This window comes from Antechinus flavipes, chromosome 4 (genome assembly GCF_016432865.1).
Source record: "Antechinus flavipes isolate AdamAnt ecotype Samford, QLD, Australia chromosome 4, AdamAnt_v2, whole genome shotgun sequence".
Taxonomy (NCBI): Eukaryota; Metazoa; Chordata; class Mammalia; order Dasyuromorphia; family Dasyuridae; genus Antechinus; species Antechinus flavipes.
The window spans coordinates 182,642,933-182,660,715 of NC_067401.1; the positions used below are offsets into that span (position 1 = coordinate 182,642,933).

The 17,783-nt window shown below is 36.1% G+C and overlaps 1 protein-coding gene across 1 annotated transcript in view; it reads left to right on the forward strand.

Moving 5' to 3' along the window:
- Positions 1 to 17,783, forward strand: part of NTN1 (netrin 1) — a 526,534-nt gene that overhangs the window by 367,988 nt on the left and 140,763 nt on the right. Inside the window, exons 4-5 of the mRNA XM_051995696.1 lie at positions 7,319 to 7,468; positions 11,572 to 11,625. Of these exons, the coding sequence (XP_051851656.1) occupies positions 7,319 to 7,468; positions 11,572 to 11,625 (204 nt within the window). The remainder of the gene's footprint in view (positions 1 to 7,318; positions 7,469 to 11,571; positions 11,626 to 17,783) is intronic.

Consider the following 17,783-nt stretch of genomic DNA (forward strand, 5'->3'; position numbering starts at 1 on the left):
CATTCTTTAGTATGAGATTATTTAGTTTCCAATTATTTTTTGGTCTGCTTTCTCCTGGCTTTTTGTTGAATGTAATTTTCATTGCATCATGGTCTGAAAAGGATGCATTTACTATTTCTGCCTTACTGCATTTGAGTTTGAGGTTTTTATGTCCTAATATATGGTCAATTTTTGTATAGGTTCCATGAACTGCTGAAAAGAAAGTGTACTCCTTTCTGTCTCCATTACATTTTCTCCAGAGATCTATCATATCTAATTTTTCTAGTATTCTATTTACCTCTTTGACTTTTTTCTTATTTATTTTGTGGTTTGATTTATCTAATTCTGAGAGTACAAGGTTAAGATCTCCCACTATTATAGTTTTGCTGTCTATTTCTTCTCTCTTAATTTCTCTTTTAAGAATTTAGATGCTACACCACTTGGTGCATATATATTTAATAGTGATATTGCTTCATTATCCATGCTACCCTTTAGCAAGATATAGTGCCCTTCCTTATCTCTTTTAATTAGATCAATTTTTGCTTTAGCTTGATCTGAGATCAGGATGGCTACCCTTGCTTTTTTTACTTCACCTGAAGCATAATAGATTTTGCTCCAACCTTTTACCTTTAACCTGCATATCTCCCCACTTCAGGTGTGTTTCCTGTAAACAACATATTGTAGGATTCTGGCTTTTAATCCATTCTGCTAACTGCTTCCTCTTTATGGGGGAGTTTACCCCCTTCACATTTATGGTTAAAATGACCAATTCTGCATTACTTGCCATCTTGTTAACCCCTGTTTATGCTTTTCTCCCTTCTTTCCTCCTTACCCCCCTTTCCAGTATTAAGCTTGTGAGCACCACTTGCTTCTCACAGCCCTCCCTTTTTTAGTATCTCTCACGCTGCTTTAGAGTTCCTCCCCCTATCTTACCCCTTTCTCTCCCAGTTTCCATATTCCCTTCCACTTAGCTTATTCCTTCCCTTTTCACTTTTCCCTTCTCACTTTTCTTTTCTTTTTTTTTTAATTTAAATTTTATTTTATTTAATAATAACTTTGTATTGACAGAATCCATGCCAGGGTAATTTTTTACAACATTATCCCTTGCACTCGCTTATGTTTCGTTTTTTCCCCTCCCTCCCTCCACCCCCCCCCCCCCAAGATGGCAAGCAGTCCTATATATGTTAAATATGTTGCAGTATATCCTAGATACAATACATATTTGCAGAACCGAACAGTTCTCCTGTTGCACAGGGAGAATTGGATTCAGAAGGTAAAAATAACTCGGGAAGAAAATCAAAAATGCAAATAGTTCACATTCGTTTCCCAGTGTTCCTTCTCTGGTTGTAGCTGTCTCTGTCCATCATTTATCCACTGAAACTAAGTTAGGTCTCTTTGTCATAGAAATCCACTTCCATCAGAATACATCCTCATACAATATCGTTGTGGAAGTGTATAATGACATCCTGGTTCTGCTCATCTCACTTAGCATCAGTCCATGTAGGTCTCTCCAAGCCTCTCTGTATTCATCCTGCTGGTCATTCCTTACAGAGCAATAATATTCCATAACATTCATATACCACAATTTACCAAGCCATTCTCCAATTGATGGGCATCCATTCATTTTCCAGTTTCTAGCCACTACAAACAGGGCTGCTACAAACATTTTGGCACATACAGGTCCCTTTCCCTTCTTTAGTATTTCTTTGGGATATAAGCCCAATAGAAACACTGCTGGATCAAAGGGTATGCACAGTTTGATAACTTTTTGGGCATAATTCCAGATTGCTCTCCAGAATGGTTGGATTCGTTCACAACTCCACCAGCAATGCATCAGTGTCCCTGTTTTCCCGCATCCCCTCCAACATTCATCATTATTTTTGCTGTCATCATAGCCAATCTGACAGGTGTGTAGTGATATCTCAGAGTTGTCTTAGTTTGCAATTACCTGATCAATAGTGATTTGGAACACTCTTTCATGTGAGTGGTAATAGTTTCAATTTCATCATCTGAAAATTGTCTGTTCATATCCTTTGACCATTTATCAATTGGAGAATGGCTTGATTTTTTATAAATTTGAGTCAGTTCTCTCTATATTTTGGAAATGAGGCCTTTATCAGAACCTTTAATTGTAGAGATGTTTTCCCAGTTTGTTGCTTCCCTACTAATCTTGTTTGCATTCATTCTGTTTGTACAAAGGCTTTTTAATTTGATATAATCAAAATTTTCAATTTTGTGATCAGTAATGGTCTCTAGTTCATCTTTGGTCACAAATTTCTTTCTCCTCCACAAGTCTGAGAGATAAACTATCCTATGTTCCTCTAATTTATTTATAATCTCGTTCTTTATGCCTAGGTCATGGACCCATTTTGATCTTATCTTGGTATATGGTGTTAAGTGTGGGTCCTTGCCTAATTTCTGCCATACTAATTTCCAGTTATCCCAGCAGTTTTTATCAAATAATGAAATCTTATCCCAAAAGTTAGAATCTTTGGGTTTGTCAAACACTAGATTGCTATAGTTGACTACTCTGTCTTGTGAACCTAACCTTTTCCACTGATCAACTAATCTATTTCTTAACCAATACCAAATGGTTTTGGTGACTGCTGCTTTATAATATAATTTTAGATCTGGTACAGCTAGACCACCTTCATTTGACTTTTTTTTTCATTAATTTCCTTGAGATTCTCGACTTTTTATTGTTCCATATGAATTTTGTTGTTATTTTTTCTAAATCATTAAAATATTTTCTTGGAAGTCTGATTGGTATAGCACTAAATAAATAGATTAATTTACGGAGTATTGTCATCTTTATTATATTCGCTCGGCCTATCCAAGAGCACTTAATATTTTTCCAATTATTTAAGTCTAACTTTATTTGTGTGGAAACTTTTTTGTAATTTTGCTCAAATAATTCCTGACTTTCCTTTGGTAGGTAGATTCCCAAATATTTTATGCTATCAACAGTTATTTTGAATGGAATTTCTCTTTGTATCTCTTGCTCTTGGATTTTGTTGGTGGTGTATAAAAATGCTGAGGATTTGTGGGGATTTATTTTGTATCCTGCTACTTTGCTAAAATTATGAATTATTTCTAATAGCTTTTTAGTAGAATCTCTGGGGTTCTCTAGATATACCATCATATCATCTGCAAAGAGTGATAGTTTGGTTTCCTCATTGCCTACTCTAATTCCTTTAATCTTTTTCTCGACTCTTATTGCAGAGGCTAGTGTTTCTAATACAATATTGAATAATAATGGTGATAGTGGGCAACCTTGCTTCACTCCAGATCTTACTGGGAAAGGTTCCAGTTTTTCCCCATTGCATATGATGCTTACTGCCCTTCTCACTTTTCAATGAGGTGGGAGAAGTTTCACCATAAATTAAATATGTCTAAAATTTTTCTCTTAAAGCCAATTCTGAATGCAGTAAGATACCCAGTATATTCATCCCCCTCCATTCTTTCTCTCAGATATAATAGGTTTCCTTTGCCTCTTCATGAGATGTAGTACCCCCACTTTACCCTTTTTCTGGTACAATGTCCTTTCTACATCTACTTTCTAGAACAAGGTATACATGTATTCTTTATACATCTTTATAGCAGAAATATAGTTCTCAAGATTAATCTTTACCTTTTTAGATTTCTCTTGACTTCTATATTTGTAGATCAAACTTTTTGTTAAGTTCTGGCTTTTTGATCAAAAATAGGTGAAATTTGCTTACTTCGTTGAATGTCCATCTTCTTCCCTGGAAAAACATGCTCATTCTAGCTGGGTACGTTATTTTTGGTTGCATAACAAGTTCCTTAGCCTTTCAGAATATCATATTCCAGGCCCTTCAATCCTTTAATGTGGAAGCTGCTAGATCCTGGGTGATCCTTATTATGGCTCCTTGATACTTGAATTGGGTTTTTCTAGCCGCTTGCAGTATTTTTTCCTTTGTCTCAGAGTTCTGGCATTTGGCCACTATATTTCCTGGTGTTTTGATTTTAGGATCCCTTTCAGTAGGTGATCAATGAATTCTTTCAATGTCTATTTTACCCTCTGTTTCTATGACTTCTAGGCAGTTCTCTTTGATAATGTCCTGGAAAATAGTGTCCAGGCCCTTTTTTTCATCATACTTTTCTGGGAGTCCAATGATTCTCAGATTGTCTCTCCTGGATCTGTTTTTCCAGGTCTGTTGTTTTCCCAAAAAGGTATTTCACATTCTTTTCCATTGTTTGATTTTTTTGGATTTGCTTGACTGATTCTTCTTGTCTCCTCGAGTCATTCAATTCCATTTGTTCAATTCTGACTTTCAATAAGGTATTTTCTTCACTCACTTTTTAAATATCTTTTTCTAATTGTCCAATTGAGTTCTTTTGTTCTATGGAATTTTTTTCCATTTCACCAATTTTGTTTTTTAGAGAGCTATTTTCTGTTTCCAGTTCACTAATCCTATTTTTCAAGGATTTGATTTCTTTATCCACTCTGTCTTTAAATGAGTGGGATGACTTCTCCAGACTCTCTTGCCAAGCTTCCCTCTCCTTTTCCCATTTTTCTTCTAGCTCTCTTGTGAGAGCCTTTTTAATTTCTTCTATGAGGTTCATCTGTGTTGAGGAGCAGATGATCTCCTCCTTTGGGGATTCACCTGGAGACAGTCTGTTTTTAGTCTCCTCAGGGTTTAGAGTCTGTTCTCTATCCGTATAGAAGCTGTCAAGGGTTAAGGTCCTTTTCAATTTTTTGCTCATTTTGTCAGAGAAGAATCAAAGACAAACTAGCAAAAAGAGAAAAAGAAAAAAACCCTAAATGGAGTCTGCTTTTTTGGGGGGAGGGGCTGGGTGGTGTTACCGAGCTTTCTCTACAGACTGCGGGGGCAGCAGCGAGGCACTAGCAGGACTGTGCTGCGCCTGCTCTCTGAGACTCCGAGAGGATGCTATGGGGGAGTGGTGGCCAGGTCCTGAGAGACTCCAGCTGTTTGGGGTTGTATTCTTCGCCCCTGGTGTTTTTAGCTTCTCTGCTGGGCTGCTGGCTTGCTGCCAGGGTAAAGTATCCAATGCTGTAGCAAAGCTCCCCCCGCAAAGATGGCTGAGATCACATCCCACCCTCTCTCGTGTCTGCTTAGCTGTGAGCTGCCTCCTGTGCTCTCCACTTCCTGCCCTCAGCCTGCACCCGATCTAAAACCATCCTCACCCTCGAGTGAAAACAGACCTTTCCTGGCGAATTTCAAGAATGTCTTCTCTTGGTAACTATTTATGGATTTTTTTTCAGTCAAGCATTAATTCAGAGGCTTGTAATGAAATGGATTCTGAGAGAAAAACGCGGAGCTTACACAGCTGTGTGCCTCCTCTCCGCCATCTTGCCCGGAAGTCCCGGTTGAACTATGGTTAATCAATAAGGTCCCTTTTGACTCTAAATCCTATGATCCTCAAGTCTTACTTCAAAGATGTCTCTTACCCTAGACTTGAGATACAGTGGGAGTATTGTGGATAGTTGATAAGCATTTCTTAATAACTTAATATATGCCAAATACTGTGCTAAAAACATCCGAAATATAAAGACAAAAATTTGGTTATTGCGAATTGCCCAAGGAGATCCCATTTTAATGGAGTAAGACAACATTTACTTAACTATATACATAGAAAAGGAAGGAAAAGCTAGCAATGGGAGGACTAAGAAAAACTTCTTATAGAAGTTGAGTCTTGAAGCCAGAAAAACAAAGAAATGAGGAAGGAGCATATTCCAGGCATGGGAAGACATAAAGTGAAAAACTGAATAGTCTGGAGGAGTGTCATGTTTGAGGAACAGTAAATAAATCGGAATAAGAGAGTAAATGGAAGGGAGTAAAGCATAAGAAGTTTAGAAGTTGAAAGGTGTTAGAGATATTATGAAAGGCTTTAAATGCCAAACAAAAAAATTTATATTTGAACTCTAGGTAATTGGGAGCCCCTGAAATTTATTTTGGGGGATGGGAAAGGAGTCCATGACATGGTCAGACATACAATTTAGGAAAAATCCCTTGGGCAACTGAATGGAGGATAAATTGGAATGGGGAGACATTTGAGGTAACCAGAAAGCTTTTTATGATATTTTAGAAATGAGGTAATAAGAACCCTGGTTGAATGAGTGGAAAGAAGGGGTTGTGAAGGTAAAATCAATATGACTTGATATGAGATTAGATATAAGAGGTGAATTTGAGTGAAGATTTCAAAACTGACACTGAGGTTGTGAGCTTGGGTAACTGGAAAGATGATGGAATCCTTGGCAATTATAGTAAAGTTGGGAAGAGAAAGGGATTTGGAGACAAGATTCAAAGTTCAGTTTTGGTAATGTTATTTTTGAGGTGCCTCTAGGACATCCAATTTGAGATGTCTAAAAGACAAATGTAAAACTGACACTCAGGAGAGATATTAGGGTTTAGATATATAAATCAGACAATTACTTATTTAGGAATGATAACTGAATCAATGAAAACTGATGAGATTATTAAGCAAGACAATATAGAGGGAACAGAGAAAAGAGCTCCTGCTAAAATCTTGGAAGATTCCCTCCCGGTTAGACCTGGGCAGAGATGGATAGAGCTGTGAACTTGGAGTAAGGAAAAGTTGGATTTGAATCTTAAGGTATATCCTAGCTATGTATTTCTGGGTAAATTACTCAATCTCTTTGGGTCTGCATTTCCTCATCTATATACAAGATGAGGGTATCTAAAGTTTCCTCCCACTTTAAATTTGTGATCCTATGATACAATGATTTGTTCCTGTAAACTGAAATTGAGATTGGTTAGAGTTAGGTGGGACTCAAGTGACTTTTCCCTTTACCAGCTCCCTCATATCATATAGATAATCGATGTTCTATCTTTTGCCAAGCGATTTTCCTCCCCAAAGTTACATTGTATCTGCTAAAAACCATATCAACCATCTAGGAATTAAAGATGGACTAAATATGCAGAGAATATGAAAATTTCAGAGTTATTAGATATGTAATAGAAAATGCTTTTTTCTCCCCAGACTTTCTTTTCCATTTATTATTGGGAAATTTTGGTTCTATTCTACTTGAATTTTGGGATTTCCTTTGCAAATTACAGCAAGATCCCCTCCATAAAAGTATGGAGTTGTCATCACATTTTTGTTGTTTGGTTTTAATTTCCCAGACCTAAGTATTTTGGTGCATAACACACCAGGATCCTTATAGGCTAACAAGCATGACCCTTCCTTATTTGCTCTTCAGTTGGATAGGAAGAGGGCTCGTGAGTCATTTTTTTTTCCTATGGGAAAGAGAGATTTTCTGGGATTACTTATATCTGATGTTCATTCTCAATTTTCCTCTTCTCTGACATTGTTATGTGTTTTCCCCCCACAGCATGCGATTGCCACCCCGTGGGTGCAGCTGGCAAGACCTGTAATCAAACCACGGGTCAATGTCCCTGCAAAGATGGTGTGACTGGTATCACGTGCAATCGATGTGCCAAAGGTTATCAGCAAAGCCGTTCTCCCATTGCCCCCTGTATAAGTATGTGAAATCATCTTTTTTTTTTTTTTGAAGTTTGTAGCAATAGTAGAATTTATCTGTAAATATCCTTTTAAGACTTGTCTGATTTCCTAATGGATTAAGCATCTACTAATACTGATATGTGCAAGCTCAATCACAAGGTTTTGTTTATTTTAAGCCTCAGTAATATTGCTGTGTGCCTAGACTATAACATGCATAAATTAGTATATTTTAATATAGAAACTAGTATATTAGGCATATTTATTTCCACAGGAGTTAGATTATATGAGTACAATCTAAAACCCATGAAGTTACCATAATTTGTTCAATTATCCCTGAGCAGACCTCTTTAGCAGACATTAGCATGGCCTATATTTATTTGTTCTGAATACACAGAACAGATATATGGCAAATGGCTGTTTGCTACCATCCCCCAACCTGAACCAGTTTTTATGTTTTCTTCCCAAGCAGCCCAAGCTTTCTAGTGGACAGAATGGACAGGTAGATGGGTGAGTCTTGCATCTCACATATACTTCTAGCTATTTCGAGACCAGCAACATTTGAACCCTAACAAGTTTGGGACTTAAACTAGGACTATCCATTGCTATGTTGATATGGGTGATGGTGTTTGTATCTTTGTATAGATGTATTATGCTGTTAGATTTTGAACTTTATGTTCTCTTTGAGAAAATAAGAGAAGTTACAAAGTTCCTATCCCATACTACCTCCGTGTCCTTTGGGCTAGCTTTTAAGATTTACAAACTGCTTTCCTCACAACCCTGTGATGCAAATAGTGCACACATTTAAGACTTCATTTTGCAGATGAGGAAATTGAAGTTGAGAGATGCTGAACCCTTTTAATTATGGTCATAAGTAATTAAGTGTTTGAACCTATAACCAAGTCTTCAACTTGAGGTCCAGTGTTCTTTCCACTGTACCTATTTTGCTTTCCTGTCTTTGTATAAAGTTCTGCCATGTGACACACATTTTTCTCCCAGCCTATGATTTTGAGCAAATGGTAATATGTACCCAAGTGTAAAGAAACATGTTAAAACAAGTGGGAAGTTAAAAGTTGAGAAAAAACTTGATTTTTGTTATCAGAAATGGCTCTCTGTCTAGACCCAATGACCTAAAAGGCTGAATGAAAGACAGCAGTCAACTAATCTTAGCCAAAAACATAAAAACCAGGTGTTATGATCTAGATATCTGGAGTCCTTCTAATTCTTTTGTAGGAATTAGAAACCAAATGCAACTTGCCCTCACTGTCTCTTTGGTTCTTCTCTTACATTGGAGAGAAGTTGCTTTGGTTTTCATCTAGTCATAGGGAGATTTTCAAACAGATTATATTAGACGATACCAAGTAAAAGAAATCTTGTGAGTGAAAGGAAGAGGTAATCTAAATTAGATTTTCCCCCTGGATATCTGGCTCTGTATATTTGAGTTATTGTTATTGTTATTCTAACAATGTATATTTCTAAATTATATATTTCAGTGATAGAGTAATAATAAATAATAGCCCAGGAAAGTTCAGTCCACTATTTGCTCATGTTATATATAAGCTTGTTAAGTGGTTTTCTTTTTATTTTTTCCCCAATTGTCAGAGGTTTATAATATGCAAAAATTCCTTTACAGTCTAAGTCTAAAAAACCCTAAAGGGAACATTTTTGTAAAGCTGGAAGTAAAACCATGTAGCCATTTTGGGTTATGAAAACATTTTTAATGGTTTCATTTTTAAGAGGGACAAGAAACTCTCCAATTGCTCAAAAATGGCTGAAATGTAACATTTTAAACTAATTCCCTGTCTTTTAAATCCCCTGTGGGAAGTTCAAGCTTGAAAAACAGTTGAATTTTTAGATTCAGAGATATAATCACCGGAAAATATGAAATCTTTCTCTACTTACCCCACTTCCTAACTTCTTCTTAAAAGGGATAGATGTATGACTAGTGAAAACCTTCTTGTTGAAAGATCTGAATTATCAAGCATATAGTCGGTGAGATTCCCAGGAACATCTATTTAGAATAGACTCCTTCTTTTATATGAAGCAAAAAGGAAAAGACTCAATCTTTTTCTGAAAAACAAAAAAGAAAAACATAGTGTCACTGATATGTTGAAGCAACCGGGAAAAAAAGTAGTTGAGATTCTGTAGAACTGAGAAAGGAAAAATGAATATGAATACGTATAATATATATATATATATATATATATATAATATATAATGTATAATATAATATGTAATATTCATAGCATGAATATGAATACCATAGGTAACTTTCTCCCCAAAACCTCCTTTCAGGAACCATATTGCTGAACTTTTTTTATTTATCACCTATTTAGGGAGTTTCATAAATGGGGCCATGTGCTTCCATACTTCCCTGTGAATATTTTCTTGGCCATGGGAAGCTTATAGGGAGATAAGAATGAGGTCATGTTGCTTTTTCTGTACTCTTGTTTACATGGCTGCGCTCTACAACCACCTGACACCAGCTCTATGAAGTAGACAGAATTGTATGGTGTACATAGCTAACCCTCTTTCAGGGCTGATTGGGAATAAAGTATAACCCTCAAGGGTGCCATCTTAGTTTTATGACATAGTCTGAGATACAGGGGCAATCTTAAGGCCATTCCTTTTTGAGCCCTCATGAAATAAATGGAAAGTTATAATTATATAATAATTTTGTTATTATTAGACTACTAGTGGTGATGGTATTAAAATCAAAAGCAATAATTATTACCTATACTCTTACTATACTATTCTTCTAGAAGTCTATGCTATGGGCCATTGTTTTATGTCATTGCTTTGGTTCTTCAGTCCACTTAGACAAATGAGGTGTGAAATATGTGTTTCTTATACCAAACCCTCAGCAAATACTTGTACAAATGTCTTGTAGTTAAGATCCAGCATCTCATTACAATGAATGTCATTATGGAAGACCATGATTTAGCTCCAAATGAGGGTAGTTTTTCTGCCAGGATCACTGTTGATGTCACACTCTGGCTCCAGGATGACTAATTTATACTTGGGTCCATACAAAATCCAGGCTCATTGTTATGTCTGATTCAGAGTTTATGGACAAGATGGATTTATCTTCATGAGTAAGATTGAGCCAGGCTCTGAGATGAGAACATCCTGTCTGTCCCTTGTTCATGGAAAACAAACTTTGGATCTCTGACTTCATTTGACAATGAATAATCCCCATTTTCATTATGAATTGAAGGTCATCTTGAATGAGGAAAAAATGAATTACAGTGATTTTTAAAAGTAAGTTTTTTAGAAGCAGAGATACAAATCCTGAAAAATTATGAAATATCTTTCTGCTCAGCTAATACTCTAATTTCTCTAATCACATATAATTATTCCTTGAAAGCAACCGAGTCTCCTCTCTGCCAGGGCACCTCTGACTCCAGCAGTGCCCAGTCCTAGTCAATTAGTTAAACTACATTTAAAAGGAAATGTTAATAATACAGATTTTATTTCCTAAATCCCTCATTTCCTTATGCTCTTCAGGAAAAAGCTCCTGTCCAACAAGTTTTGGCCCTGTGTATTTTAGATTTTTTATGGGTATGCAAGACCTCATCCTGAATTTTTGCCTCCATGCCACACCCAGTGTTTTCTACTTTGTACATGGGTTGATGACAGTCAACGAACATAGCACAACTAAGACAAGTTTGTCAAAAATATTCTAACTATAAAGAGGAAAGGAATTTCCTAATGAAACTAGGGGATTAGGGAACTGACAGAAGTGAATCTTTGGCACAAAAGCATCATTTTTAGTTTTTCCTTTTTGATTCTGGACTAATGGGAATATCAGGTTGGCCTGAACTGTCCCTTTGTCCATCCATTCACTATCAAGTGACTGCAGATTTTTGGCACCTCTGGGAAGACCTTATCATACTATAACAAATCAAAGTGGCTCATTTCACCTGCCCTCTGATCTGATATAATTCTCTTAAGGTTGTCCCCTTTTGTGATTTAAAGCACTTAACAGGTTTCCTACAAAAATGTTTAATGAAAATAACTGGTATGTTTGCTTTCCTTTTTTCCCCCCAAGATAAAAAATAATTAATGCTATTTTTTTTCCTCTATTTTCATTCTTTTTGCTCCTCTTACCTGGACTTCTGAAAGAGATTCCTGTGGCTCCACCCACCACTGAAGCCAGCAGCATAGAGGAGCCAGAAGGTAGGTTGTTTCTTGGTTTTTCTAGTACAATGGGCATGAAGCTGTGGTTGGAACCACAAATTTCTGAACATTGACCATAATAAACTCCAGGGCGAGTGGAGGTTAGTGTGGCTTGATTCAGTCATCCTGGTATAATGTCTGCTTTCAACCCTAGAGAAGGTACTGCTCATGCATGAAGTACATCCTCTGATGAGATTAACATTCAAATTGGAAGTTCCATAGGAAGAACTACTCAATTGTCTACCTCTAGGAGTTGGAATTGTCTGGGGGTCAAATCTTGGGTTGGTACTATATATGAGTCGAATGACAGATCTTCATGATGGGCATACCCTCAATTTCCAATTTCTAGCCACTATCAGAAATTTGTACATGGAAATATTTTGTACAGATAGGATTTTTTCCTTTTCCCCCTATTTGTCTCTTTCTTTGTGATACAGACATAACAGTGGTATTGTTGGATCAAAGGATATGCACGGTCTTAACAATCCTTTGGGTGTATTTCACAAATTGCTCTTTAGAATAGTTGACTCAGTTTACCCAGTTTACCAATCCACCAATAGTGCATTAATGTCTTAGTTTTCCCACATCACTTCCAATATTTATTATTTTCCTTTTTGTCATATTAAGCAATCTGATATGTGTGGTGATACCTCAGAGTTGTTTTAATTTGCATTTCTCTAATTAATAGTGATTTAGAACCTTTTTCCATATGACTAAGTAGTTTTGATTTCTTTGTCTGAAAAGTGATGTCATTTTCTTGGACCATTTGTCAATGGGGGAATGACTTGTATTCTTATAAATTTGATTCAGTTCTCTATATATTTGAGAATTTAGGTCTTTATCAGATACTTGCTATAATCTCCCTCTGTTCAGTTTTATGCTTTCCTTCTATTTTTGGTTGTATTGGTTTTCTTTGGCCAAAACCTTCTTATTTTTCTATAATCAGTATTATCCATTTTATATTTCATAATGTTTATTGTATCTTTTTTGGCCCTAACTTCTTTCATGCTATTGGAAAGCTATTCCCATGCTCTCCAATTTTACTTATGCTGTCACTCTGTGTAAATCATATATGCATTTGAGCTTATCTTGTTATATGGTGTGAAATGATGATTTTTACCTAGTTTCAGCCACATTATTTTCCTCAATCTGTTTTCCAGGTCATTTGTTTTTCCAATGAGAAATTTCACATTTTCTTCCATTTTTTATTCTTTTGATTTTGTTTTTATCATAACTTGATGTTACATGGAGCCATTAGTTTCTATTTGCTCAATGCTAATTTTTAAGCAATTATTTTCTTCAATGAAGTTTTATATCTCCTTTTCCATTTTCTTTTCCATGTGTTTTTAAAAATCATTTTAAAGTTCTTTTAGGAGTTCTTTTGGGACCTGAGACCAATTTACATTTTTAATGTTTCACATGTGGCTATTTTATACTGTAATTCTCTTCTCATCCTTCCTTTCACCATAGTAACTTCTTAAAATCAAGTTCTTTTTTGTTATTTGTTTATTTGTTATCTTTTTTGTATATGTACTTATATTGTGGCTTTGTACTTTTATGTGAGAATTGGGCTCTTTTATCTTTAAATAACAAGCACTTAGCACACATAGATACTTAATAAATGCTTCTTGAATGCTAAGTTTTTAGCAGTGCTAAAATGCTGAGTTTTCCTACCTTAGGCACTTTGCTTGAAATTCTTGTAGCAGCCACAGAATGAGTAGTTATTCTAAATTGATTTGTTGGGTGCAGGGACAAGTTCTTGACTAGATTCTGATTACTGAGATATAGAAATGGTATGTGAACCACAGAGTCCTAGAGTTGGAAGGGACTTTAACGTCAATCTAGTTCAACCATTACCTAACCGAATTCTCTACCACACTCTTAACAGTGATCACTCAAGTAACAAGCTTAAAACTATATTATGAAGCAGCAGTTTTCAAAACCATTTGGTACTGGCTAAGAAATAGAATGGTGGATCAGAGGAATAGATTAGATATACATGACACAATAATCAAGGCTTATAGCAATCTAGTATTTGATAAACCCTCAAACTCCACCTTCTAGAGTAAGAACTCACTATTTGCTAAAAATTCCTGGGAAAACTGGAAAATAATATATCAGAAACTCAGCATAGACCTACATCTCACACCATACCAAAATAAGGTCAAAATGGATATATGATTTGGGCATAAAGAATGATACCATAAACAAATTAGGAGAACAAGGGATAATTTACCAATGGATCTTTGAAGAAGGGAGGAATTTATGGCCAAAGAACTAGATAACATTATAAAAAGTAAAATGGACAACTTTGATTAAATTAAACTAAAAAGAGTTTGCACAAACTTAAACAAGATTAAAAGGGTAGTACAAAGCTGGGGGGGGGGGAATCTTTACAACCAGTATTTCTAATAAGGTTTCATTTTAAAAATGTATAAGGAACTATGTCAAATTTATAAGAATACAAGTTATTCACCAATTGATAAATGGTCAAAGGATATGAACAGACAATTTTCAGATGATGAAATTAAAGCCATCTATAGTCATGAGAAAATACTCTAAATCACTGTTGATTAGAGAATGCAAATTAAAGCAACTCTGAGATACCACTTCACACCTCTCAGATTGGCTAGGATGACAGGAAAAGATAATGATAAATGTTGGAGGGGATGTGGGAAAACTGGGACACTAATGCTTTGTTAGTGAAGTTGTGAAATGATCCAATTATTCTGGAGAGCAATTTGGAACTATGTCCAAAGGGCTATCAAACTATGCATACCTTTTGATCCAGCAGTGCCATTACTGGGTCTTTATCCCAAGGAAATCATGAAGGAGGAAAAAGGATGTACATGGTACAAAAATATTTGTAACAGCTCTTTTTGTGGTAACAAAGAATTGGAAAATGAGCAGATGCTCATCAATTGGGGTGTAATGCTGGAGAAACTGAGGCAAGATACAAATTAAAGAGTATTTAATTACTTATTTAAAAGGGAGAGATTTACTAGAACCAAATGAATCCATGGTTTTGGTCCCAGGGCTAAATGAGACTGTTTGTGATGTTTTTCTTCTTTAAAATAATGATTCTCTCTGGGAGCAGGTTTCTCGGGGAGGTTTTCTGGAGGCAGCCTTAGTATCGATAGTTAAAAGTAAATAATCACCCAAATATAGCCAGGTGCTAAAAGTTCTGATCTTTAATTGTCTTTGATATAGCTCGGTTAATTTTCTTAGAGGCCTCTCTCTCTCTTTGGTTCTAAGAGCTCTTGCAACTTTGTCCTTTGCTTCTGCCTCTGCTTTCTTCAGCCTCCAGCCAGCACCAAGGTAAAAGTTGTAATGAATCTCTCGTCTCAGAGAGAGGGCTTGTGGGCTTTCTCCCAGAGTGCTCCGCTCTGACCCCTGGGAATGTTCCGAAGTAACTCATTTGACTGGCTCCCTGAAGTTCTATTTATGTTCCTTCTCCAAGAGTGGGATTATAGGATTATGGGTTTCCTCCCAGAGTGCTCTCGGGCCCTAAGAGCTTCAAGGGATGTGTGAATTCACAAAGTTACACAGTTAACTTTGTGAATCTCCCATATTTGTGAATTCCAATGAGTACTTAAAAAATTCTTGCTTATATGAGCTCTCTAAAGGTGTTAACACAAGCATTATTGTCTATCAATTCTACTAGCACCTTGTTTCTTCTGGCCCATAACATCTCCTTGTAGGATCAGATCAATCATACTGAACCATGCTAAATTAGATAATTATTGTCTCTATCAATTCTAATGACTTAACAGTTTGTAAAGATTCCAACAGCTGTTGTCTCCAAGAATCCAGCCGTGGATGTCGGATATGAAATTCTTTTATAGGATAACAAGAATGGTGATATAATAGGGGGGAAGAAGGGTTGTACCTAGGATGACAATGACATAATGGAGTTAGGCACCTAGGATGACATAATGGAGGGAAGTACCTAAGAGATTCCTTGATATTCTAATGATGTCTAAGATATAAGAATTTTATCCTATCAAACATTAAGAGGGAATGGTTATAACCTGAGGCAGAGTAACTGAGTAAGACAATTAGGGAAACTGGGTCAGAACATTAAAAGGGAACTGTAGCACAACATTGCACACTCTCTCTCTTCTGACTATTCAAATCATTGAATTACCTTCCTCAGGAAGTTCTTAGTACCATAATTTTGACTAACCCTATATGAAGTAAATAAACCAAATACAAATAAACTTAGAACAATGCAAGGACTTATGGCAAGGACAAGTCTCTCCCTGATAACCCCACAATTAATCAGCAATACACAAAGCTCCCTATTGCAATCATGTCAGGTTATCTGCAGTTGGGGAGCATATGGACAGTTTACTGTGTTAGGTTTGTGGTCATTTATGCATTTAACTCAACCTTTGCTTATATTGGGAGTAGCAGTGTTCAAGACAGTCCTGCTACCCATCCTAAGAGGGGCAGTCTAAGTCTGTTAGGGGTGAAAAGTGGGGCCAGGAGTAGCTCCACCTGTTCCCTCTCAATAGAACAGAGCCGCTAGGATCCAGATTTCTGAGCAGTGTATGCACAGTTAGACCAGGCAACCCTAAACTTTTAGAAACATATCAAACTTTTAGAAACATATCAAACTGTAAGGTCCTTTGAGAATGCTGTAAATACTAATTAAACTGTAAGGTCCTTTGAGAATGCTGAAATACTAATTAAGAAACTGGGATTACAGGAGTGAAGAAACATTAGAGAGACTGCGAGTTCCAAGACAGGTGTCTGATTTCTTCTTGTTTCTAAAAAACAATCCAAAAAACTGAGTCTGCCAGGGCAATTCCAACAGAATAAGAGATTTCAAAGTCAAAGCATAACCAGCAAAAAGTCCAGTAAATTTAAGCAAGGAGTAAAAACGAAAAGGACTATTTAAAGAATTTCCAATTCAATCTGAACTAGTGAGAAGTGCCTAAGAAAAATACACCATTTCCCCCAATTTTCTATCTCTTCCTCCCTTTTTTCCTCATGGAAAGGAATTATCAAATAACCATCCCACATATAAATCCCAAGAGTGAATCATATGCATATATATAACAGACTAAAAATCCCTCAAGCATAACAGCAATAGTTACACAAGTTTAACAATTTCCATCCCACGTCTTAAACAAAGTAATACAGTTAAAATTTTAACAATAATTCAACCACTTCCTCTTTCCCCCATGTAAGTCCAAATTACCTCAGGAACAAGAGTGATGATCTTCTCAAAAACTGCTTCCTGCTGAAGATGGGCAGAGATGCTCAGTCCAGGGAGGAGGATGGGTGTGGTGTGGTGTACTGACAATCAAAGCTGATCTAGATCTCAGAAGCAAGTCAATATATCTGTAATTTGACCAAATCTAGAAAAAAAAAAAAGTCCACAAATCTAACAAAGAAAGGTTAGAACAGTCTGAGATAGACAGACTGATCCTCAAGGACTGCTACAAGATGTGGCTTCTCATTAATTAGAAACTTTAAAAAATAAAAACTCCAAGGAATATTGTAGCTAAATTTCAGAACTATCAGACTAAGGAAAAAATATTACAAAAAGTCAGGAAAAAAACAATTCAAATATCAAGGAGCCACAATAAGGATCATTCAGGATCCAGCAGCTTCCACATTAAAGGATTGAAGGGCCTGGAATCTGATATTCCAAAAGGCAAAAGAACTTGAAATGCAGCCAAGAATAAACTAACCAGCTAAGCTGAGCATTTCCTTCCAGGAAAGAAGGTGGATATTCAATGAAACAGGTGAATTTCATTTATTCCTAATGAAAAAAAAAAAACAGAGCTAAATTTTAAAAAATGATCTCCAAATATAGGACTCAAGAGAAGCATAAAAGATAAAAAGAACTCTTGAGAACTGTATTTCTGTTATGGGCATACATAAAGAATGCTTGTATAATTTGATTTTACTGTTATAATGTAAAAAAAATGGGGAATTAGAAGTGGAAAGGGGATTGTATCAAAAAAAGGGAAAAGGGGGAGATAAAAAGAGGAAATTACATCCCACAAAGAGGCAAAGGAAACCTATTCTATCTGAGGGAATTAAGGAAAAGGGAAGAACATTGTGTGAATCTTACTCTCATCAGATTTGGCTGAAAGAGAAAATATTAGACCTATTTGGTTTACAGAGAAACTTCTCTCACCTCA